The sequence below is a fragment of the Schistocerca cancellata genome, chromosome 6 (genome assembly GCF_023864275.1).
Source record: "Schistocerca cancellata isolate TAMUIC-IGC-003103 chromosome 6, iqSchCanc2.1, whole genome shotgun sequence".
Lineage (NCBI taxonomy): Eukaryota > Metazoa > Arthropoda > Insecta > Orthoptera > Acrididae > Schistocerca > Schistocerca cancellata.
This window is the reverse complement of record NC_064631.1, coordinates 706,934,771-706,960,433: the sequence shown is the minus strand read 5'-3', so window position 1 is coordinate 706,960,433 and position 25,663 is coordinate 706,934,771. Positions and strand designations below refer to the sequence as shown.

General features: G+C 43.1%; 1 protein-coding gene across 2 annotated transcripts in view; it reads right to left on the bottom strand.

Moving 5' to 3' along the window:
* The window catches only part of LOC126191051 (PX domain-containing protein kinase-like protein), a 133,172-nt gene that overhangs the window by 86,891 nt on the left and 20,618 nt on the right, over positions 1 to 25,663 (bottom strand). For both annotated transcript variants that reach the window (XM_049931763.1, XM_049931764.1), the window contains exon 3: positions 4,193 to 4,289. In XM_049931763.1, the coding sequence (XP_049787720.1) occupies positions 4,193 to 4,289 (97 nt within the window). The remainder of the gene's footprint in view (positions 1 to 4,192; positions 4,290 to 25,663) is intronic.

Genomic DNA, 25,663 nt, shown 5'->3' with positions numbered 1-25,663 from the left:
ATTCATCTCTTGGTCTCCCTCTATGGTTTTTACCCTCCACACTGCCCTCCAAAGCTAAATTTGTGATCCCTTGATCCCTCAGAACATGTCCTACCAACTGGCCCCTCTACTTGTCAAGTTGTGCCACAAACTCCTCTTCTCCCAATTCTATTCTTGTAACACTAACCAAAACGGCCTTGCTGTGCTGGTACTGCAAACGGTTGAAAGCAAGGGGAAACTACAGCCATAATTTTTCTCGAGGGCATGCAGCTTTACTGTATGGTTAATGATGATGGCGTCCTCTTGGGTAAAATATTCCGGAGGTAAAATAGTCCCCCATTCAGATCTCCGGGCGGGGACTACTCAAGGGGACGTCGTTATCAGGAGAAAGAAAACTGGCGTTCCACGGATCGGAGCATGGAATGTCAGAGCCCTTAATCGGGCAGGTAGGTTAGAAAATTTAAAAAGGGAAATGGATAGGTTAAAGTTAGATATAGTGGGAATTATTGAAGTTCGGTGGCAGGAGGAACAAGACTTCTGGACAGGCGAATACAGGGTTATAAATACAAAGTCAAATAGGGGTAATGCAGGAGTAGGTTCAATAATGAATTTAAAAAATATGAATGCGGGTAAGCTACCACAAACAGCATAGTGAACGAATTTTTGTGGCCAAGATAGACACAAAGCTGACGCCTACTACAGTAGTACAAGTTTATATGCCAACTAGCTCTGCAGATGATGAAGAAATTGAAGAAATGTATGAAGAAATAAAAGAAATCATTCAGATAGTGAAGGGAGATGAAAATTTAATAGTCATGGGTGACTGGAATTCGGTAGTAGGAAAAGGGAGAGAAGGAAACGTACGTGAATATGGATTGGGGTAAGAAATGAAAGAGGAAGCCATCTGGTAGAATTTTGCACAGAGCACAACTTAATCACAGCTAACACTTGGTTCAAGAATCATAAAAGAAGGTTGTGTACATGGAAGAAGCCTGGAGGTACTGGCAGGTTTCAGATAGATTGTATAATGGTAAGACAGAGATTTAGGAACCAGGTTTTAAATTGTAAGACATTTCCAGGGGCATATGTGGACTCTGACCACAATCTATTGGTTATGAACTGTAGATTAAAACTGAAGAAACTGCAAAAAGGTGGGAATTTAAGGAGATGGGATCTGGATAAACTGAAAGAGCCAGAGGTTGTACAGAGTTTCAGGGAGAGAGTAAGAGAACAATTGACAGGAATGGGGGAAAGAAATACAGTAGAAGAAGAATGGGTAGCTTTGAGAGATGAAGTAGTAAAGGCAGCAGAGGATCAAGTAGGTAAAAAGACGAGGGCTCGTAGAAATCCTTGGGTAACAGAAGAAATACTGAATTTAATTGATTAATGGAGAAAATATAAAAATGCAGTAAATGAAGCAGGCAAAAAGGAATACAAATGTCTCAAAAATGAGATCGACAGGAAGCACAAAATGGCTAAGCAGGGATGGCTAGAGGACAAATGTAAGGATGTAGAGGCTTATCTCACTAGGGGCAAGATAGATACTACCTACAGCAAAATAAATGAGACCTTTGGAGAAAAGAGAACCACTTGTATGAATATCAAGGGCTCAGATGGAAACCCAGTTCTAAGCAAAGAAGGGAAACAGAAAGGCGGAAGGAGTATATAGAGGGTCTATACAAGGGCGATTTACTTCAGGACAATATTATGAAAATGGAACAGGATGTAGATGAAGATGAAATGGGAGATACGATACTGCGTGAAGAGTTTGACAGAGCACTGAAAGACCCGAGTCGAAACAAGGCCCCGGGAGTAGACAACATTCCATTAGAACTACTGATGGCCTTGGGAGAGCCAGTCCTGACAAAACTCTACCATCTGGTGAGCAAGATGTATGAGACAAGCGAAATACCCTCAGACTTCAAGAAGAATACAATTATTCCAACCCCAAAGAAAGCAGGTGTTGACAGATGTAAAAATTACCGAACAATCAGTTTAATAAGCCACGGCTGCAAAATACTAATGCGAATTCTTTACAGACGAATGGAAAAACTAGTAGAAGCCGACCTCGGGGAAGATAGTCTGGATTCCGTAGAAATATTGGAACATGTGAGGCAATACTGACCTTACGACTTATCTTAGAAGCTAGATTACGGAAAGGTAAACCTACGTTTCTAGCATTTGTAGACTTAGAGAAAGCTTTTGACAATGTTGACCAGAATACTCTTTTTCAAATTCTGAAGGTGGCAGGGGTCAAATACAGGGAGCGAAAGGCTATTTACAATTTGTATAGAAACCAAATGGCAGTTATAAGAATTGAGGGGCATGAAAGGGAAGCAGTGGTTGGGAAGGGAGTGAGACAGGGTTGTAGCCTTTCCCCAATGTTATTCAATCTGTATATTGAGCAAGCAGTGAAGGAAACAAAAGAAAAATTTGAAGTAGTTATTAAAATCCATGGAGAAGAAATAAAAACTTTGAGGTTCGCCGATAACATTGTAATTTTGTCAGAGACAGCAAAGGTCTTGGAAGAGCAGTTGAACGGAATGGACAGTGTCTTGAAAGGAGGATTAAGATGAACATCAACAAAAGCAAAAGAGGATAATAGAATGTAGTCAAATTAAGTTGGGTGATGCTGGGGGTATTAGATTACGAAATGAGACACTTGAAGTAGTAAAGGAGTTTTGCTATTTGGGGAGCAAAATAACTGATGATGGTCGAAGTAGAGAGGATATAAAATGTAGACTAGCAATGACAAGGAAAGCGTTTCTGAAGAAGAGAAATTTGTTAACAATGAGTATTGATTTAAGTGGCAGGAAGTCGTTTCTGAAAGTATTTGTACGGAGTGTAGCCATGTATGGAAGTGAAACATGGACGATAAATAGTTTATACAAGAAGAGAATAGAAGCTTTCGAAATGTGATGCTACAGAAGAATGCTGAAGATTAGATGGGTAGATCACATAACTAATGAGGAGGTGTTGAATAGGATTGGGGAGAAGAGAAGTTTGTGGCACAATTGGCTAGAAGAAGTGATCGATTGGTAGGACATGTTCTGAGCCATCAAGAGATCACCAATTTAGTATTGGAGGGCAGCGTGGAGGGTAAAAATCGTAGAGGGAGAAATGGCTCTGAGCACTATGCGACTTAACTTCTGAGGTCATCAGTCGCCTAGAACTTAGAACTAATTAAACCCAACTAACCTAAGGACATCACATACATCCGTGCCCAAGGCAGGATTCGAATCTGCGACCGTAGCGATCGCTCGGCTCCAGACTGTAGCGCCTAGAACCACATGGCCACTCCAGCCGACGAAGAGGAAGACCAAGAGATGAATACACCACGCATATTCAGAAGGATGTAGGTTGCATTAGTTACTGAGACGTGAAGAAGCTTGCACAGGATAGAGTATCATGGAGAGCTGCATCAAACCAGTCTCAGGACTGAAGACCACAACAACAACAACAACAACAACAACAACAACATGCCTTCAATAGCACTGATTTCATAGGAAAACATCTTAGAGAGGGTAGTGGTGTCAGTTATACTGGGTAAAAAGATACCTTCTGGACAAAGTGTCAGAAGCTTATGATTTTCTTCCCCTTTTTTAACCATACTAAATGGTTAGTTTACACCCACCCAAGGGTCTACATGGCTTGTGATAGCAACACTATAGCAACTGCCTGAGGAGGTGGTCTCACCCTTGCCTGGTTTCAGTAGTAGTATCATTAAGGACTGCAATCCATGTACCTAGTTATAGTGAAAAATCATATGCAGTTGAAAATATCAAGAAGGGTTTCTTTTAAGACAGCTGCCCTGGCCACACCCATGTGCTCATCCTGTTCACTATTGTGGACAGTAGGGCCAGTTTCCAGTATCTGGTGCACAAGGGTCTTTTGTTCAGGACGGATATGATGGGCCGGTGGGCTGGTATTTCAATAATCCTCCTGAGTGGGTTGTGGTCAAAGGCTATGAGGCAGCTTTTCTCTGACATAAGGTGTTTCCCAGTCTGTAATAAACATGCTTTCACTGCTAAATGCTGTAATTCACTGAGGTCCCTGCTTTCAGATTTGTAATTAATTGTGGTTACAATGTAACAGTGTAACAAAACACCTTAGTAGCTAATGGCCTCTGATTTCATTAGAAATTAAAACAAAACTATGAACATTTGATTACTATAAAATGAGGTATCGAGTATTTGTTAGGATTATGCCATACCTTGGAATGATGTAGAGTAATTCTCTGGGTCTAGGAATTTTCTTACAGGAAGAGATGAAGCTAATATGGGATTCATAAGTATTAAGTTCAAGTAACTCTGAAATTGAAACAAAGACAGAATGTATAATAGGTGACCACAATTGTGACAGAATTACATCTATATACATGCTAAGTACATTAGAAACAGTAATCAATATAGGAATGGAAACAGTAACAATCCTACTAGTATAGCCTTGTTTTAATATGTTCAGGCTTTCACTATACTTATTCCTGACTTGGAATTAATTTCGATGACCAAAGGACACACACACACACACACACACACACACACACACACACACACACACACACACACACACACACACACACACACAAAATCACATTACAGTCGTCTTCTTACAACACAACTACCACAAACTACAATATCTCGATAACATTCTTCACCACAGCTTTGACTATACAAAGTTAAGTCACATACCAAAATGAGAAATATTCATCCTCTGCCCATCCGACCAACGTATTATTCTTATCCATCCTTGCACAACTCGTGTTCCCAAACCATCACCCTATGGGTCACATCCTTGTTACAGAGGTAACAGAAGAATGGCTTGCCCTATGCATCTCCTCTTACCACTACTCCAATTCTTTTACTGGCATGTATCATACCATTAGAAGCAATGTCACTTTTGAAAAAACCTCTGTCATTTATCAACTCTGCAGCAATCACTGAGCAGCTTTCTGTGTCATCATGTTCACTCAGCCTCTGACACCTACAAACTACAGTGAAGGCAAAAATCTAACAGACAGATGGACAGTAAGTTGTTAAATACAATATGGCTGTTTAAAGAGCTCCTTAAAACCTCCTGTCAACTAGGTCTCACCATGCACAATGGTAACACCATCATTAAATGGTAGCTACGCGAAGTAAGACTTTTCTTATCTTTATGCAACTGCATTTGCACTTTTGCTTTAAGACCTTACTAATCATAAGCACATGTAGACAAAACCTTGATGATCTGCAATCCCATAATACTTGTTGATACTGACACTGTCAAGTGCAGAAACTTCTACACATTGACAGACAAAGCCAAACAGTTGCCATCACACAGACTTTCGACATCAAATATAATAGTGTAGCTGTAACCTAGAAACGTAAAATATATTGTAAACTTTTGTATTTCTCTTAAAAAAGTGAAAAAAGTTTCTTTTGTAAACCTTGACATGTCTCCTGTACATCAAATCAAATGATTTGAAAATTGTATGTAATGAGATGAATAAACCACATAACACATAACATAACAATCACTATTCCATCCTGTATAATAGCACTGTAATATTTAGCATCCTAAATTTTGTAACAGAAGACTTAATAGCAACAATTATGTGACTTAACAAATTTTGGCCACTACATTATAGATTATGATGCACAAGATCATGATTATTAAAAAGTATGATTTTTTATGTACTTAACAATTTGGTTATTGGTACCCTAATCCTCATACTGCTTTTGAAGATATACAGGTGGATTCAGGGCCCTTTTTTTCCTCAGTAGTGAGAATACTATCATAAACCATTAGCCAAACTCATGAAATTAAGTTGTCACAGAGATAAAACAAAGTTAATGGCATTCTAGTTTGTATCTATGTTTAAAAATAGTGACGAGCTTATATAACTTAAGCTTGTCATGTCATCCAACAGAAACTCCAGTAAGCAGTTTCCTACTGGCAACTGATGTTGCATGTCTCTAGTAGCTGCACTATCTTCGAGTGTATTATAAAGCATTACAGCTGCTTTGCACAGCACCTTCTTTCTAGAAACAGAAATAGCAAGATATTTCATCATTCATTTTGGGTTCAGGTGCAGAGTACAGACTGAATGGTAATCAAGGGAGATACCAGCAACATGAGTGTTCCTCTTCTGTACTCACTCCCTAAGCCGACAAGTAACATACCTGACTTCAGATTTTGCCATAATATCCACTGTTTCATAGGAAGCTTAGCACACAACTTATGGCTGTTACATCAACTACTGTAATATATGGTAGGTGGTTTCCCTAGTTTCTAGTAACATTGCATGTCTTGGGTAACTGTGCAGTTTGCGAGATGTGGCAAACCATTAGGACTGCTTTACAGATGTGCTGCGGGGTTCTTCTTGCATAAGTTCATGAGTACATAAATTTCAGAGAAAGCACAAGGTAATAGCTTGTCTTCTTGCACTCAGTAGAAATGTCTCTCAGACCTTAAAGGTACTTTTGTTTTTTCAGGGTTGACTGTGATGTGTAGTGTTTTGCCATTTCTCTTCCCATTTCATCAGGATGCAGCATATTGTGTATGTTCTTATATCTGCACTTGGAATGTTTAGTTCTATTGTTTATAAAAGTAATATTTCTTTGTATAGTTGGTCCACTAGCTCCTAACTTAGAATGACGACAAGACTTCATGTCCAAAAATTCACAATCTTGTCATATTCTGTTAAAATTCTTAAGACAGCATTTTTATCATTTTTATCCAGATGCTGCATCGGCATATGTCTTGTCTGGTTATGAGGACATATATCTAGACTGATATAAAGGACCATTTAACCATTTCACTGCTACAGACAAGCTTCCTACATTCTGCATTGATGAGTCTTTTTTTATGGCTGTATCACTCCCCAAATGCTAACAGACAGTGCCCCAGCCAATATTAAGTACTTACCTGATTTTTCAAAAACTATTCTGTGAAATAAAATTGATTTTTGCAAATCTTACAGTCTGATATCTTGATTTGCTGAATTTCTTTTTATTACCCGTCACACTTACTGCACTGCAACAAATAAGTAATACATTGCACAAAATTTTTAAGAGTTTGCAGAGGAAAAATCACACTGCATAAACTGTGTGTACAGTTGTTTTTAGCTCAGACATTGCAGCGAATGAAATGCAGATAAGATATTGAAATTAATTTCAAACTCTCAGCAAGAAGATATCTCATTTCATTCTGGAGTTATTGGGTTTTATATCAAAAGGACTGCAGAGTGTGATGCGCCCATTCATGTCCTTGTGCATTGCGAATCATGGTCATAACAAACATCATATCTCGAATTACTCAAGACATTGAAATGAGGCTTTCTGCAAATGATAACATGCAATGAGGCACATATGGTGCATGAGAAATATTTGAAACATTTGTATTCATCAGGATATGGACATAACCTGTTCACAGCAGTGAGAAATCTGTATCTCAGGAAGCATACAGACATCCACAGCACTGTACGAAAACCAAAGCACCATGCTTATACACATCCACAGCACATGGGGAACAGTGTAGTAGGATGTGCATAGCAAAAGGGTTAATCCCTAATCTGACAAGGGGATGTTGTATGTTTCAAGTTGTTATAAATTAAAAGATACGGCATTACAATCTGTCAATAGATGACATTGTATTAATTTAGGGTGATATTTATGGGATGCAGATATTTCTGCGTACTATATTGCTAGAAGTTCAGCAATATTGATGGAATTAGTGTTAAGTAGACAGACAGAACCTATGTCACTGTAGTGCTCTTTGTCTTCTGTGATAGCCTCTGCTACGTATTCGGACCACCACGGAACAGTCTTGTGTTAGGTGCAACTGAAGAGATGGGTAACGTCTTCAGCATGAATTACTGTTTCTGTTGTTTCTTGAACAACTTTGTTGATTCTCTTCTCTGCATTTATGGTCCACACATTAGCAGTTTAAGCTCCCAAACTAGCTCTTTGCAGTGATCAATATGTTGCAGATTTGGGACCTATGCAGTAATTGGATAGCCTAGTGGTTACTATCACAAAGGTCACAACACTGATTGCCAGAGGGATTTCAATATCTCGCCAAAGGAAGTGGGAAATGCATATGTTGGCAAGAACAAAGAGAGATCTTGCAGCAGTTCTGCACTACAGAAACTCAAAATTACAATGAAAAATTATTAAAACGTCAAGGAACATGCAAATTATGACAGAAATTAATAATTCTGACAACAGATTTGAGGCTACATGTAATGTAATAAAACGAGACAGAGGACAACCAGCCACAGAACATGATAACATCACTACTGAATTGAATTAAGTTATGAATGATGAGTTACAGGTATAAAATATTTTAATGACATTTCTTAAATATAGTAGAAAGTATAGGGACAACCAGTTGAGAAAACAATTTTCATAAAATTCCGTCATACGAATATATCACCATCTTCTTCTGAGATTATGAAAATTATATATTCTCTTCAAAAGATAAAAGCTCATCAAGTTTAGATGGTGTTTCTAACAAAGTACTAATGATTTGTTCCCATGTAATAAGCCCATACTTATCTGAAATATGTGATACATCTCAGATTAAAGTTTTTCCAGAGAGACTGAAGTATGACATTCTCAAACCCCTATTTAAGAAAGGGGATACAGAGATGTTAAAAACTACTGACCCATTCAACTGCTGACATTTTCCAAAATTTTTGAGGAGGTGAAATGTATTCTAGAATAGTATCTCAACTGAATAACAATAATGTCCTCCACCAATCACAGTTTGGACTTCAGAAGAATAGCTCTACTGAGAATGCCATCTACATTTTCACTCACCACATTCTACAACCATTAAATAACAACACAGTGCCAGTTGGTATTTTCTGTGACCTATCTAAGACATATAACTGTGTGAATCACAGTATTCTCCTAGATAAATTGAAATTTTATGGGGTTGGTGGTATAGCCAAGTGATGGGTAATGTCATATCGAACCAAAAGAATGCAGAAAGTTGTAACTAGTAACTCAACCAATGTAGTCTGCAGACGTTAATCTGAATGGGGAGAATCCACATATGGGGTTACCCAACACCAAATCTTAGGTCCACTTTATTAATCAGAATAATATACTGTAACTGGACAGACAAAAAGTGTACTCACCAAGGAAGAGGGATGAAGGAAAAGGACAGGTGAGATGTAGACACTGGGAGCATTATGGAAAAGTCACTCAGAATCCTGGGTCAGGGGAGACTTACCCACAGGGATGAGAGGGAAAGTCTGATTGTTGGGAACTGCACTGGACAGGATTTGAAATCCTGAGAGCTTAAAGGTGGAGTATAGGGCAATACACAAGACAGAGATTACTGCCAGAACATCATTCACAAGTTAGTAAGAGTGTAAGTGGAGGAAAGGTGAGGGGGGGGGGGGGCAGAAGGGGGTACAGACAGGTCCGAAAAATAGAAAATATAGAAAACTAAAAGGGAGTGAAGAAAGAAATAATTACTGTGAAGAAATGTTGAGACTGAAGAAATTAATGTAATTTAAGGCCAGTTGGTGGCAAGAACGAAGAACATGTTGTAACATCAGTCCCCACCTGTGGAGTTCTGAAAAACTGATGTCTGAGGAAAGAATCCAGGTGGCATGTGTGGAGAAACAGACACTGAGGTCACAACTGACATGTTATATAGCATGGTCTGCAACAGTATACGGTATGTTACCAGTATACACACTACACCTATGGTCTAATTATGTAATTGGTGGTAGTTATGCCAACAATGTTCACATAACAACTGGCACACGACATGGGTTATTTTACAGGTGGCTCTCCCTTTGATAGTATACATTATGCCTCATCCTACGTACAAGTCAAGTGCCGGCATAATGGTCAGGAATGGTAGAGCAGAGAGGGCTGTGATGAAGACATCAGCCAACGGTAGGCTGCCCGACCCCTCTCTAGGACGACACAGAGAAAGCAGCGGCCTCTAGGTAAAGAGAACATAAGCGCTGCATCACCTGGCCAAGGCCCCAGTTGAAGACTAGTCATTCTACGGGCTCTACAGCAGTGACTTAGGAACTGCATTGTTTCACTTGTATTAGGAGTTGTGTATACTGAAGAGATTTTCTTATATTGTCTGTCCCCCACCGCCTGTGACACACCACTGTAAATTCTCAAAGTTAAGTATTATCATCTATCTTACTGTCATAAAAATTCATTAATACAATTTGCTTGAATTGTTGTCTAGCAATCCAAGAAAGCAGGTTTCCTAGGCATCCCATATACAATGAGTAGGCACGACACAACACTGGCGAGTTGTACCACGAACCAAGAGCCGACAGCCACCACAGATTCTCTGTTTTCATTTGATGGGCTACTGTTTAGCTGGTGCCTTAATTCTATATTTGCTTCCCTCTGTAAGGGTGTATTTACTTGCTTTAACAGTCTCTTATAGTGTTTTTGCTAACCAATGTTTTCAGGTGGGAATTGCAGAAATTTTATTTGCTTTTGTACTTATTTTTATTGCTTGCCTTGCCTGCATTTGTTTCTTCTAACATGCGCACCCCACCTGTCTCACCCCCTTCCCTGGTGCCACAGCTGCCAGTGTTAGATGCAACACAGCTAATGCAGATGTTTCAGTTTCAGACCCAGCAAATATCTACACTGCTAAACATTTTGCAGCAGCTACTGACCAACACTGCACACCCAACAGACCAAGTGCCTACTGTAGCTCTGAGCGCAATACCGCCTTTTCGCCAGCTTCACGAACAAGATGAGGAATGGCTTGAATGGTTGCAACCGTTTGAAGCCCATGTAATTGCTTGCAACGTAACAGGTACTGTGAAACTCTCCTTTTTATTGTCTATGGTAGCAAGTGCAGTGTTCTGCCTTCTATAGAAGTTATTTCCTAATGCCACTCTGAGTGAACTTTCCTATGATCGTTGTTGATTCGCTAACTATTATGACCAACAAGTGAATGTGGTAGCAGCTAGCTACCAATTCTTTAATTGCAAGACATGGTCACAGTAGGTAACGTCAGACTCGGAACAAATTTTGAAACAGTTCGATCCATCATTTCAGCATGTTGTGCAAATACTAGATCAGTATGTTGCAGGTGCCGTGTCGGCAGATAAGTTTGAGCAGCCAGCAATCTGTCGAGTCGAGTTGCCCCTTGCTCGAAACCACCCATTAGGCAACAGCAGCTCGCCGCACCACACCACGTAAACAGCTCTCTCCACAGGCGAACAGAATTAAGCCATGCCCATGGTGCTATTCATGGCACAAACACCAACACTGCCCATCCTGACAAGTACTGTGTTAAGCTTGTGGCAAGAAAGGACACCTACAATCCATATGTTTGTAATGGAACAATCATAGGAATTCTGCCCACTCACAAAAATCTAGTCACAAGGCCCATGTAATTAATGCTGTGTATTCTAAGCCTGCAATGGGCATTAACAAAATTAGCAAGCAATCACACTTTCTTCACTGCTATGCCAGTCCAACAAACTTTTTGTTCATTTGCATCTTAGTGGAAAACATGTGAAATTTCATTTGGACACAGGTGCCTCTATTACGTTGCCAAGTCATAACACATACAAACTATTAGGCTCCCCACGCCTGTCTAAAACTAGCACACACCTGATGGCTTATAGTGGACAAGACATTCCCGTCCAAGGAAAATGTACTTTGCCTGCCATGTATCACTCACATATGCAAACAGTGACTTTTATGGTGCTACAACCACACAATTGTGAGAACATATTTGGCGTTGATTCATTTGATTTGTTTGGCTTTAAAATTCAGGACAATGTGTTATCAGTGTCTAAAGACAGTGTAGCTAGCTTGCTGAAAGAATTCCCTGAACTCCTTTCTGAAGGTTTAGGCAAGACTAACAATTTTGTTGCACATATTACTCTGAAAGACAGAATTGCAAGATGGCAGAGCTATTGCGCCCATACAAGCTAGTCAATGGGCAAGTCCACTGGTTTTGCTCCCCAAACCTTCAGGTCGCATTCGCCTCTGTGTTGATTTTTAAGTCTACAGTCAACCCACGACCTGTGACTGATACTTACCCATTGCTAAGCCCAAAGGATCTCATGGACAGATTAGGTGCTGGTCGTTGCTTTTCAAAAACTGATTAGCGTGACGCATATCTTCAAATACCACTCGATGGAGAATCTCAAACCATATGTGTTGTGAACACTCATTTGGGTTCGTTTAAATATTTGTGTTTGCCTTTTGGCAGTGCTTCTGCACCCGCCATTTACCAAAGGTATTTGGAACAGCTGACTGCTCAAGTACCAAACTGTTAAAACTAATTGGGCGATATTGTCGTAGCAGGTCGTACACCTGAAGAATACATTTTATCTAATGAAGGACTAAGTGTAGACTGGACAAGTGTGATTTTTTTAAACCTGAGTTGCAGTATCTTGGTCATGTCATAAACAGTCATGGTGTACATCCTCTTCACTCACATTTGTTAGCCATAGGAGACCTGCCAGTTCCTTGCAATGTCACAGAATTGCTGTAAGTTCTAGGGAAAATGAACGATTTATATTTGGTTCATACTGAATGTTGCACAAATTGTAGCTCCATTGCGTCGCAGAAACATCTCTTCTGTTTGGACAGAAGAGTGCCACGAAGCTTTTCAGAAACTTAAAGATGCACTGCTCAGTAATCGACATTTGGTTCACTTTGATCCTGACAAATCAGTTGTACTGCAAGTTGACGCTTCCTCTTATGCAATCAGTGTAGTGCTTTTGCACAGAATTGGCGATAAAGACAGGCCTATTGCTTTCGCATCAAAGTTTTTCCAAAGCTCAGTGCAACTATTCACAAATAGAGAAAGAGGCAATGGCTATTGTGTAGAGTGTCATCAAATTCCACCACTATTTGTATGGCAGAAAATTCTACTTGGTAAAGGATCACAAGGCACTGCAGTCCTTGTTTCAGCCGACGAAGCCGGTTCCTGTACGAACTGCCCAAAAATTGCAACAATGGGCTTTGCTGTTGTTTCAATATCAGTACAAGATTGTGTATCATCCGACAGCTAAACATGGTAATGCGGACAGACTTTCATGTCTTCCGATTGTCCCTGACACAGATTTTGACGCTTCTGCTGCATCTTGTTGTCAAACTGAGTCTCACAATTCTGAACTGTTTCAATCCTTTCCTCTGAACCATAGGAAAATTGCAGAGGCCATGGTAGCTGATTCCGATTTGAACATTTTGCTAAAATACCTTCGCACATCTTGGCCTTGCTCATTGCATAGTATCATGAACTCTGCAGCGCACCAATACTTTGCATGTTGGCATAGCCTCACTATACAGTTAGATGTGATTCTTGTTCAAAATGACAGTGGGCAGTCATGAGTGTCGATCCCTAAGACTTTGCAAAAAGAAGTGTTGCAGTTACTTCACCAAGGACATTAGCACGTCGACACTGTAGTTGGCAGGGTATTATCAGCCACATAGTACAAATAACGTCACAGTGTCACGCTCATGCAGAAAATCAGTCCGTTCTGACACAAAAATTCTCTGTTTGGCCTAAGTCGTAATCATCATGGTAACATGTGCGCATAGTCATTGCTGGACCTTTTTGGAACACTCGTTGGTTGATTGTGTTTGACTCTTATAGCAAGCTTCCTTTTGCTGTGCCAATGAACTCGACAACGTTATGCAGCACAATTCAGGTGTTGTCCTCAATTTTTTTCCTCAAAGGTTTACCTGAAGTCATAGTGTCACACAACAGCCCTCAGTTCACATCAAATAAATTTAAAACGTTCTGTGAACACAATAGGAAAACAGCATCTAACTAGTGTACCGTTCCATCCACAGTCAAATGGCAAAGCAAAATCTTTAGTCACAACTTTCACAGCAGCAGATGGCAAAACTTCACACTGCACACACCCGGGATCAAGCATTGCAACTATTTATCGCCTCCTATTGTTTGCATCCAAGAGACGACATGTCGCCAGCGGATTGCTTCACGGCGGCCACCATCTGACACTGCTCCACCCTCCTCAGCATCTGGTGCCAAGGGAAGGCCACAAGTATCGCTTTGCATCACATGATATTAGGTTTTTTGCAGATTTTAGCAGCAGCAGATGGCGGGTGTGAGGCAAGATCCTTCTATAACTTGGCGCATGCATGTACCTCATTTAAGGCTCAGACGAATCGCAGTGCCGACATCACAATCAATTTCCCCACTGTCATATTCATGGTGATATTTCTGTCTCCCTCCCCCCAGATTCACGGATCCCGAGGACATCGCAGGCACAGCAGCTGCCAGAGAGTGTCATCACAATACCATGGGACGAACCCATGGAGACAGAGCCTTCATAGCCTCCACCTCCTTTTGTCCTACCAATGGAGCTGACCCACCCACACCACAGCAGCCAACACCTACATCTGGTTACAAGCCTCAGGACACGGATGTGTACCCTTCTGGTTGTTTTCCAGGGGATGCATGGACCCTGCATGTTATCGGGGGACTGTTCAAGTTGGTGGAGGCTTTGTAATGATGTGGGGTGTGTGCAGTTGGAGTGATGTAGGACCCCCAACACATCTAGATACGACTCTGAGAGATGACATGTACATAAGCATTCTGTCTGATCATCTGCACCCACTCATGTCCACTGTGCATTCCGACGGACTTGGATAATTCTAGCAAGACAATGAGACGCCGCACACGTCCAGAGTTGCTACAGAGTAGCTTCAAGAACAATCCTCTGGTTTAAACACTTCCGCTGGCCACCAAACTCCCCAGACATGAACATTATTACAATGTGCTGTTCAGAAGAGATCCCCACCCCCTCGTGCTCTTACAGATATACGGACAGCTCTGCAGGATTCATTGCGTCAATTCCCTCCAGCACTGCCTCAGACATTAGTCAAGTCAATGCCAAGTCATGCTATAGCACTTCTGCGTGCTCGCGGGCGCCCTACATGATATTAGGCCGGCATGCCAGTTTCTTTGGCTCTTCAGTGTATATTCGCTTTACTTTCCTCAAATATCTCACTGCTATTGAATTTGGATTTTAACCAGCCTTCCATACCTACAATCTGATTAAAATTACTTGACTGTTGACATTTCATGTGGTGGAGTGTCTTCCTCCAATCCGAGTACTCAACATCACACCTGAACTTCACCATTGCCAAACTGCCACAACAATTCTTTTTTCTTCTTCTGCTTGTGTTTGGATCCCAAATCCTAGACTTGGCATTTTTATTTCGCATTTCATCACACATGATAAACACACCCAAAACAATACACACAAAACAATGGTGATGAAACAACACACATTTCATACACACCACGTGTCTGTGTATGTGTGGATGGATATGTGTGTGTGTGCCAGTGTATACCTGTCCTTTTTTCCCCCTAAGGTAAGTCTTTCCGCTCCCGGGATTGGAATGACTCCTTACCCTCTTCCTTAAAACCCATATCCTTTTGTCTTTCCTTCTCCTTCCCTCTTTCCTGACGAGGCAACCGTTGGTTGCGAAAGCTAGAATTTTGTGTGTTTGTTTGTGTGTCTATCGACCTGCCAGCGCTTTTGTTTGGTAAGTCTCATCATCTTTCTTTTAAATATATATACATATATATATATTTCTAAAAAGAGCTATTTCTAAAAAGCTTTCGAAATGTGGTGCTACAGAAGAATGCTGAAGATTAGATGGGTAGATCACATAACTAATGAGGAAGTATTGAATAGGATTGGGGAGAAGAGAAGTTTGTGGCACAACTTGATCAGAAGAAGGGATCGGTTGGTAGGACATGTTCTGAGGCATCAAGGGATCACCAGGGATCACCAATTTAGTATTGGAGGGCAGCGTGGAGGGTAAAAATCGTAGGGGGAGACCAAGAGATGAATACACTAAGCAGATTCAGAAGGATGTAGGTTGCAGTAGGTACTGGGAGATGAAGAGGCTTGCACTGGATAGAGTGGCATGGAGAGCTGCATCAAATCAGTCTCAGGACTGAAGACCACCACACCACACCACACGCAAAAAGCGAACTGTAACATCTCGCTTTTGCTATGCAAACTTATGCAGTACTGACCGATAAGCAATCCTGGTTGGAGCTCATTCACACATAATAAGTGACACAAGCAGATACCAAACAAAAAAAGAATGATAGGAAGAAAATAAGAGTAAATAAAAAAGACAGTACGATGATGAAGGTGATACAACGAGATTAAAAACAAAAAAATTGTTTTGAAACGAATTAATTGAAATAACATACTCAGTTATCTTCATAAAAATTTAAAAATTAAAATATATATATATATATATATATATATATATGAATATAATAGAGGGAAACATTCCACGTGGGAAAAATATATTTAAAAAGAAAGATGATGAGACTTACCAAACAAAAGCGCTGGCAGGTCGATAGACACACAAACAAACACAAACATACACACAAAATCTAGCTTTCGCAACCAACGGTTGCCTCGTCAGGAAAGAGGGAAGGAGAAGGAAAGACAAAAGGATATGGGTTTTAAGGGAGAGGGTAAGGAGTCATTCCAATCCCGGGAGCGGAAAGACTTACCTTAGGGGGAAAAAGGACAGGTATACACTCGCACACACACACATATCCATCCATACATATAAGACACAAGCAGACATTTGTAAAGGCAAAGAGTTTGAGCAGAGATGTCAGTCGGGACGGAAGTATAGAGGCAAAGATGATGTTGAAAGACAGGTGAGGTATGAGCGGCGGCAGATTGAAATTAGGAATTAGCGGAGATTGAGGCCTGGCGGATAGCGAGAAGAGAGGATATGCTGAAGGGCAAGTTCCCATCTCCGGAGTTCTGACAGGTTGGTGTTAGTGGGAAGTATCCAGATAACCCGGACGGTGTAACACTGTGCCAAGATGTGCTGGCCGTGCACCAAGGCATGTTTAGCCACAGGGTGATCCTCATTACCAACAAACACTGTCTGCCTGTGTCCATTCATGCGAATGGACAGTTTGTTGCTGGTCATTCCCACATAGAACGCTTCACAGTGTAGGCAGGTCAGTTGGTAAATCACGTGGGTGCTTTCACACGTGGCTCTGCCTTTGATCGTGTACACCTTCCGGGTTACAGGACTGGAATAGGTGGTGGTGGGAGGGTGCATGGGACAGGTTTTACACCGGGGACGGTTACAGGGGTAGGAGCCAGAGGGTAGGGAAGGTGGTTTGGGGATTTCATAGGGATGAACTAAGAGGTTACGAAGGTTGGGTGGACGGCGGAAAGACACTCTTGGTGGAGTGGGGAGGATTTCATGAAGGATGGATCTCATTTCAGGGCAGGATTTGAGGAAGTCGTATCCCTGCTGGAGAGCCACATTCAGAATCTGATCCAGTCCCGGAAAGTATCCTGTCACAAGTGGGGCACTTTTGGGGTTCTTCTGTGGAGGGTTCCGGGTTTGAGGAGATGAGGAAGTGGCTCTGGTTATTTGCTTCTGTACAAGGTCGGGAGGGTAGTTACGGGATGCAAAAGCTGTTTTCAGGTTGTTGGTGTAATGGTTCAAGGATTCCGGACTGGAGCAGATTCGTTTGCCACGAAGACCTAGGCTGTAGGGAAGGGACCGTTTGATGTGGAATGGGTGGCAGCTGTCATAATGGAGGTACTGTTGCTTGTTGGTGGGTTTGATGTGGACGGACGTGTGAAGCTGGCCATTGGACAGGTGGAGGTCAACGTCAAGGAAAGTGGCATGGGATTTAGAGTAGGACCAGGTGAATCCGATGGAACCAAAGGAGTTGAGGTTGGAGAGGAAATTCTGGAGTTCTTCTTCACTGTGAGACCAGATCATGAAAATGTCATCAATAAATCTGTACCAAACTTTGGGTTGGCAGGCCTGGGTAACCAAGAAGGCTTCCTCTAAGCGACCCATGAATAGGTTGGCGTACGAGGGGGCCATCCTGGTACCCATGGCTGTTCCCTTTAATTGTTGGTATGTCTGGCCTTCAAAAGTGAAGAAGTTGTGGGTCAGGATGAAGCTGGCTAAGGTAATGAGGAAAGAGGTTTTAGGTAGGGCGGCAGGTGATCGGCGTGAAAGGAAGTGCTCCATCGCAGCGAGGCCCTGGACATGCGGAATATTTGTGTATAAGGAAGTGGCATCAATGGTTACAAGGATGGTTTCCGGGGGTAACAGACTGGGTAGGGATTCCAGGCGTTCGAGAAAGTGGTTGGTGTCTTTGATGAAGGATGGGAGACTGCATGTAATGGGTTGAAGGTGTTGATCTACGTAGGCAGAGATGCGTTCTGTGGGGGCTTGGTAACCAGCTACAATGGGACGGCCGGGATGATTGGGTTTGTGAATTTTGGGAAGAAGGTAGAAGGTAGGGGTGCGGGGTGTTGGTGGGGTCAGGAGGTTGATGGAGTCAGGTGAAAGGTTTTGTAGGGGGCCTAAGGTTCTGAGGATTCCTTGAAGCTCCGCCTGGACATCAGGAATGGGATTACCATGGCAAACTTTGTAAGTGGTGTTGTCTGAAAGCTGACGCAGTCCCTCAGCCACATACTCCCGACGATCAAGTACCACAGTCGTGGAACCCTTGTCCGCCGGAAGAATGACGATGGATTGGTCAGCCTTCAGATCACGCATAGCTTGGGCTTCAGCGGTGGTGATGTTGGGAGTAGGATTGAGGTTTTTTAAGAAGGATTGAGAGGCAAGGCTGGAAGTCAGAAATTCCTGGAAGGTTTGGAGAGGGTGATTTTGAGGAAGAGGAGGTGGGTCCCGCTGTGACGGAGGACGGAACTGTTCCAGACATGGTTCAATTTGGATAGTATCTTGGGGAGTTGGATCATTAGGAGTAGGATTAGGATCATTTTTCTTCATGGCAAAGTGATATTTCCAGCAGAGAGTACGGGTGTAGGACAGTAGATCTTTGACAAGGGCTGTTTGGTTAAATCTGGGAGTGGGGCTGAAGGTGAGGCCTTTGGATAGGACAGAGGTTTCGGATTGGGAGAGAGGTTTGGAGGAGAGGTTAACTACTGAATTGGGGTGTTGTGGTTCCAGAGTGTGTTGATTGGAATTTTGAGGTTTTGGAGGGAGTGGAGCTGGAAGTGGGAGATTGAGTAGATGGGAGAGACTGGGTTTGTGTGCAATGAGAGGAGGTTGAGGTTTGCTGGAAAGGTTGTGAAGGGTGAGTGAGTTGCCTTTCCGGAGGTGGGAAACCAGGAGATTGGATTACACTCCCATATTTTATTTTCTCAGGCTTGTCTGACATTTGGCATCACCCCCAAAGGCCTCACACTTAAAGTTCCCATCTCTGGCTGCAACCCTTCTTTCCATCAGTCCCTATACCAGTTCCAAACCGAACAATCCATTGCCCTCACCCACCTAATCCTTCACCTACACATCCACTCAGCCAATCAACACACCCATCAACTCCTGTCCCTAATAAAAGTCCTCAATCTTTCCTCTCCCACATCCACACCGGTTGTTCAGAGCATCCTCCTACAGGCCAACCGCAAATTAGAAAAGCATGCCACCCTCCACCTTAAAAAACTATCCAATCTCCTGGTTTCCCACCTCCGGAAAGGCAACTCACTCACCCTTCACAACCTTTCCAGCAAACCTCAACCTCCTCTCATTGCACACAAACCCAGTCTCTCCCATCTACTCAATCTCCCACTTCCAGCTCCACTCCCTCCAAAACCTCAAAATTCCAATCAACACACTCTGGAACCACAACACCCCAATTCAGTAGTTAACCTCTCCTCCAAACCTCTCTCCCAATCCGAAACCTCTGTCCTATCCAAAGGCCTCACCTTCAGCCCCACTCCCAGATTTAACCAAACAGCCCTTGTCAAAGATCTACTGTCCTACACCCGTACTCTCTGCTGGAAATATCACTTTGCCATGAAGAAAAATGATCCTAATCCTACTCCTAATGATCCAACTCCCCAAGATACTATCCAAATTGAACCATGTCTGGAACAGTTCCGTCCTCCGTCACAGCGGGACCCACCTCCTCTTCCTCAAAATCACCCTCTCCAAACCTTCCAGGAATTTCTGACTTCCAGCCTTGCCTCTCAATCCTTCTTAAAAAACCTCAATCCTACTCCCAACATCACCACTGCTGAAGCCCAAGCTATGCGTGATCTGAAGGCTGACCAATCCATCGTCATTCTTCCGGCGGACAAGGGTTCCACGACTGTGGTACTTGATCGTCGGGAGTATGTGGCTGAGGGACTGCGTCAGCTTTCAGACAACACCACTTACAAAGTTTGCCATGGTAATCCCATTCCTGATGTCCAGGCGGAGCTTCAAGGAATCCTCAGAACCTTAGGCCCCCTACAAAACCTTTCACCTGACTCCATCAACCTCCTGACCCCACCAACACCCCGCACCCCTACCTTCTACCTTCTTCCCAAAATTCACAAACCCAATCATCCCGGCCGTCCCATTGTAGCTGGTTACCAAGCCCCCACAGAACGCATCTCTGCCTACGTAGATCAACACCTTCAACCCATTACATGCAGTCTCCCATCCTTCATCAAAGACACCAACCACTTTCTCGAACGCCTGGAATCCCTACCCAGTCTGTTACCCCCGGAAACCATCCTTGTAACCATTGATGCCACTTCCTTATACACAAATATTCCGCATGTCCAGGGCCTCGCTGCGATGGAGCACTTCCTTTCACGCCGATCACCTGCCGCCCTACCTAAAACCTCTTTCCTCATTACCTTAGCCAGCTTCATCCTGACCCACAACTTCTTCACTTTTGAAGGCCAGACATACCAACAATTAAAGGGAACAGCCATGGGTACCAGGATGGCCCCCCTCGTACGCCAACCTATTCATGGGTCGCTTAGAGGAAGCCTTCTTGGTTACCCAGGCCTGCCAACCCAAAGTTTGGTACAGATTTATTGATGACATTTTCATGATCTGGTCTCACAGTGAAGAAGAACTCCAGAATTTCCTCTCCAACCTCAACTCCTTTGGTTCCATCGGATTCACCTGGTCCTACTCTAAATCCCATGCCACTTTCCTTGACGTTGACCTCCACCTGTCCAATGGCCAGCTTCACACGTCCGTCCACATCAAACCCACCAACAAGCAACAGTACCTCCATTATGACAGCTGCCACCCATTCCACATCAAACGGTCCCTTCCCTACAGCCTAGGTCTTCGTGGCAAACGAATCTGCTCCAGTCCGGAATCCTTGAACCATTACACCAACAACCTGAAAACAGCTTTTGCATCCCGTAACTACCCTCCCGACCTTGTACAGAAGCAAATAACCAGAGCCACTTCCTCATCTCCTCAAACCCGGAACCCTCCACAGAAGAACCCCAAAAGTGCCCCACTTGTGACAGGATACTTTCCGGGACTGGATCAGATTCTGAATGTGGCTCTCCAGCAGGGATACGACTTCCTCAAATCCTGCCCTGAAATGAGATCCATCCTTCATGAAATCCTCCCCACTCCACCAAGAGTGTCTTTCCGCCGTCCACCCAACCTTCGTAACCTCTTAGTTCATCCCTATGAAATCCCCAAACCACCTTCCCTACCCTCTGGCTCCTACCCCTGTAACCGTCCCCGGTGTAAAACCTGTCCCATGCACCCTCCCACCACCACCTATTCCAGTCCTGTAACCCGGAAGGTGTACACGATCAAAGGCAGAGCCACGTGTGAAAGCACCCACGTGATTTACCAACTGACCTGCCTACACTGTGAAGCGTTCTATGTGGGAATGACCAGCAACAAACTGTCCATTCGCATGAATGGACACAGGCAGACAGTGTTTGTTGGTAATGAGGATCACCCTGTGGCTAAACATGCCTTGGTGCACGGCCAGCACATCTTGGCACAGTGTTACACCGTCCGGGTTATCTGGATACTTCCCACTAACACCAACCTGTCAGAACTCCGGAGATGGGAACTTGCCCTTCAGCATATCCTCTCTTCTCGCTATCCGCCAGGCCTCAATCTCCGCTAATTCCTAATTTCAATCTGCCGCCGCTCATACCTCACCTGTCTTTCAACATCATCTTTGCCTCTATACTTCCGTCCCGACTGACATCTCTGCTCAAACTCTTTGCCTTTACAAATGTCTGCTTGTGTCTTGTATGTATGGATGGATATGTGTGTGTGTGCGAGTGTATACCTGTCCTTTTTCCCCCTAAGGTAAGTCTTTCCGCTCCCGGGATTGGAATGACTCCTTACCCTCTCCCTTAAAACCCATATCCTTTTGTCTTTCCTTCTCCTTCCCTCTTTCCTGACGAGGCAACCGTTGGTTGCGAAAGCTAGATTTTGTGTGTATGTTTGTGTTTGTTTGTGTGTCTATCGACCTGCCAGCGCTTTTGTTTGGTAAGTCTCATCATCTTTCTTTTTATATATATATATATATATATATATATATATATATATATATATATATATATACACCTAAAAACAAAGATGATGTGACTTACCAAATGAAAGTGCTGGCAGGTCGACAGACACACAAACGAACACAAACATACACACAAAATTCAAGCTTTCGCAACAAACTGTTGCCTCATCAGGAAAGAGGGAAGGAGAGGGAAAGACGAAAGGATGTGGGTTTTAAGGGAGAGGGTAAGGAGTCATTCCAGTCCCGGGAGCGGAAAGACTTACCTTAGGGGGAAAAAAGGACGGGTATACACTCGCACACACACACATATCCATCCACACATATACAGACACAAGCAGACATATTTAAAGACAAAGAGTTTGGGCAGAGATGTCAGTCGAGGCAGAAGTGCAGAGGCAAAGATGTTGTTGAATGTAGGTGAGGTATGAGTGGCGGCACCTTGAAATTAGCGGAGATTGAGGCCTGGTGGATAACGGGAAGAGAGGATATATTGAAGAGCAAGTTCCCATCTCCGGAGTTCGGGTAGGTTGGTGTTAGTAGGAAGTATCCAGATCACCCGGACGGTGTAACACTGCGCCAAGATGTGCTGGTCGTGCACCAAGGCATGTTTAGCCACAGGGTGATCCTCATTACCAACAAACACTGTCTGCCTGTGTCCATTCATGCGAATGGACAGTTTGTTGCTGGTCATTCCCACATAGAATGCATCACAGTGTAGGCAGGTCAGTTGGTAGATCACGTGGGTGCTTTCACACGTGGCTCTGCCTTTGATTGTGTACACCTTCCGGGTTACAGGACTGGAGTAGGTGGTGGTGGGAGGGTGCATGGGACAGGTTTTACACCGGGGGCGGTTACAAGGGTAGGAGCCAGAGGGTAGGGAAGGTGGTTTGGGGATTTCATAGGGATGAACTAAGAGGTTACGAAGGTTAGGTGGACGGCGGAAAGACACTCTTGGTGGAGTGGGGAGGATTTCATGAAGGATGGATCTCATTTCAGGGCAGGATTTGAGGAAGTCGTATCCCTGCTGGAGAGCTACATTCAGAATCTGATCCAGTCCCGGAAAGTATCCTGTCACAAGTGGGGCACTTTTGTGGTACTTCTGTGAGACGTTCTGGGTTTGAGAGGATGAGGAAGTGGCTCTGGTTATTTGCTTCTGTACCAGGTCGGGAGGGTAGTTGCGGGATGCGAAAGCTGTTGTCAGGTTGTTGGTGTAATGCTTCAGGGATTCCGGACTGGAGCAGATTCGTTTGCCACGAAGACCTAGGCTGTAGGGAAGGGACCGTTTGATGTGGAATGGGTGGCAGCTGTCGTAATGGAGGTACTGTTGCTTGTTGGTGGGTTTGATGTGGACGGACGTGTGAAGCTGGCCATTGGACAGGTGAAGGTCAACATCAAGGAAAGTGGCATGGGATTTGGAGTAGGACCAGGTGAATCTGATGGAACCAAAGGAGTTGAGGTTGGAGAGGAAATTCTGGAGTTCTTCTTCACTGTGAGTCCAGATCATGAAGATGTCATCAATAAATCTGTACCAAACTTTGGGTTGGCAGGCCTGGGTAACGAAGAAGGCTTCCTCTAAGCGACCCATGAATAGGTTGGCATACGAGGGGGCCATCCTGGTACCCATGGCTGTTCCCTTTAATTGTTGGTATGTCTGGTTTTCAAAAGTGAAGAAGTTGTGGGTCAGGATGAAGCTGGCTAAGGTAATGAGGAAAGACGTTTTAGGTAGGGTGGCAGGTGATCGGCGTGAAAGGAAGTGCTCCATCGCAGCGAGGCCCTGGACGTGCGGGATATTTGTGTATAAGGAAGTGGCATCAATGGTTACAAGGATGGTTTCTGGGGGTAACGGATTGGGTAAGGATTCCAGGCGTTCGAGAAAGTGGTTGGTGTCTTTGATGAAGGATGGAAGACTGCATGTAATGGGTTGAAGGTGTTGATCTACGTAGGCAGAGATACGTTCTGTGGGGGCTTGGTAACCAGCTACAATGGGGCGGCCGGGATGATTGGGTTTGTGAATTTTAGGAAGAAGGTAGAAGGTAGGGGTGCGGGGTGTCATAATTTCTACAATTGTTAGCCCCATTTTCGTAATCTTTCACCACAACACCACTCCTTTAATACGTTTTTTCGAAATTTTCTCGAAATTTTCCCGAATTTCTCCGTCCTTTAACGTGATTTAGCGGCAACACAACCACCTAACCTTTTCGCCCATCGCTGTCTACCAACCCAAGTTCACCACAGGATCAACTTAACCAATACTTTTTCGTCTTTTTTCATACCCGATCTCCAATTGCTTTCTAGTTCACCTTTATCTCTCCCCATATATTTCTATCTTTCTTTTTCATTTCTTGTGTATGTTTGTGTTCGTTTGTGTGTCTGTCGACTTGCCAGCACTTTCATTTGGTAAGTCACATCATCTTTGTTTTTAGGTATATTTTTCCTTCGTGGAATGTTTCCTTCTATTATAACCATATCATTAATTTGAACCCAACAATTACGTTTGTTATTGTCGCCTTTGCATTTCGAAATCTTTCCTGTCGTCTTATTTCTCTTTTTTCTCTTTATTTTTCTCTTTCTGTTTTTACCAGTAGTTTCACTTTGTATTCACCTTCCCCTTTTACCGTAATCTACTATACAATTTTATCCCGCCTATATATGCTCAATACGTAACCCACTTCCCAACCATAAACAAAAAATTTTATTTTCCGCCTTCAACACTACCGCTGCTATAAAATCCACCGTTTCTAGTTCAATAACAGCTGCTTTCACGTATTTAACAACCATTTCGGCTAGTTCTAATAACTTTAACTTTATTTCCACTTCCGTTTTTCGCACTTCACTGATCATTTTAGCCGCTCCCCACTGGTTTTAACGTCATTATTTCTACAATTGTTAGCCCCATTTTCGTAATCTTTCACCACAACACCACTCCTTTAATACGTTTTTTCGAAATTTTCTCGAAATTTTCCCGAATTTCTCCGTCCTTTAACGTGATTTAGCGGCAACACAACCACCTAACCTTTTCGCCCATCGCTGTCTACCAACCCAAGTTCACCACAGGATCAACTTAACCAATACTTTTTCGTCTTTTTTCATACCCGATCTCCAATTGCTTTCTAGTTCATCTTTATCTCTCCCCATATATTTCTATCTTTCTTTTTCATTTCAACCTCATGTTAAACTTTCCACCTTGTAATACCATGTCATCCTCACAACACCCCCACAATGACCCCATTAAGTTTTATTTACATTCCCTCCGCAAACATGCCTTCTCCCTAGCCAGATTACGCTCACATATTTTATTTTCTCAGGCTTGTCTGAAATTTGGCATAACCCCCAAAGGCCTCACACTTAAAGTTCCCATCTCTGGCTGCAACCCTTCTTTCCA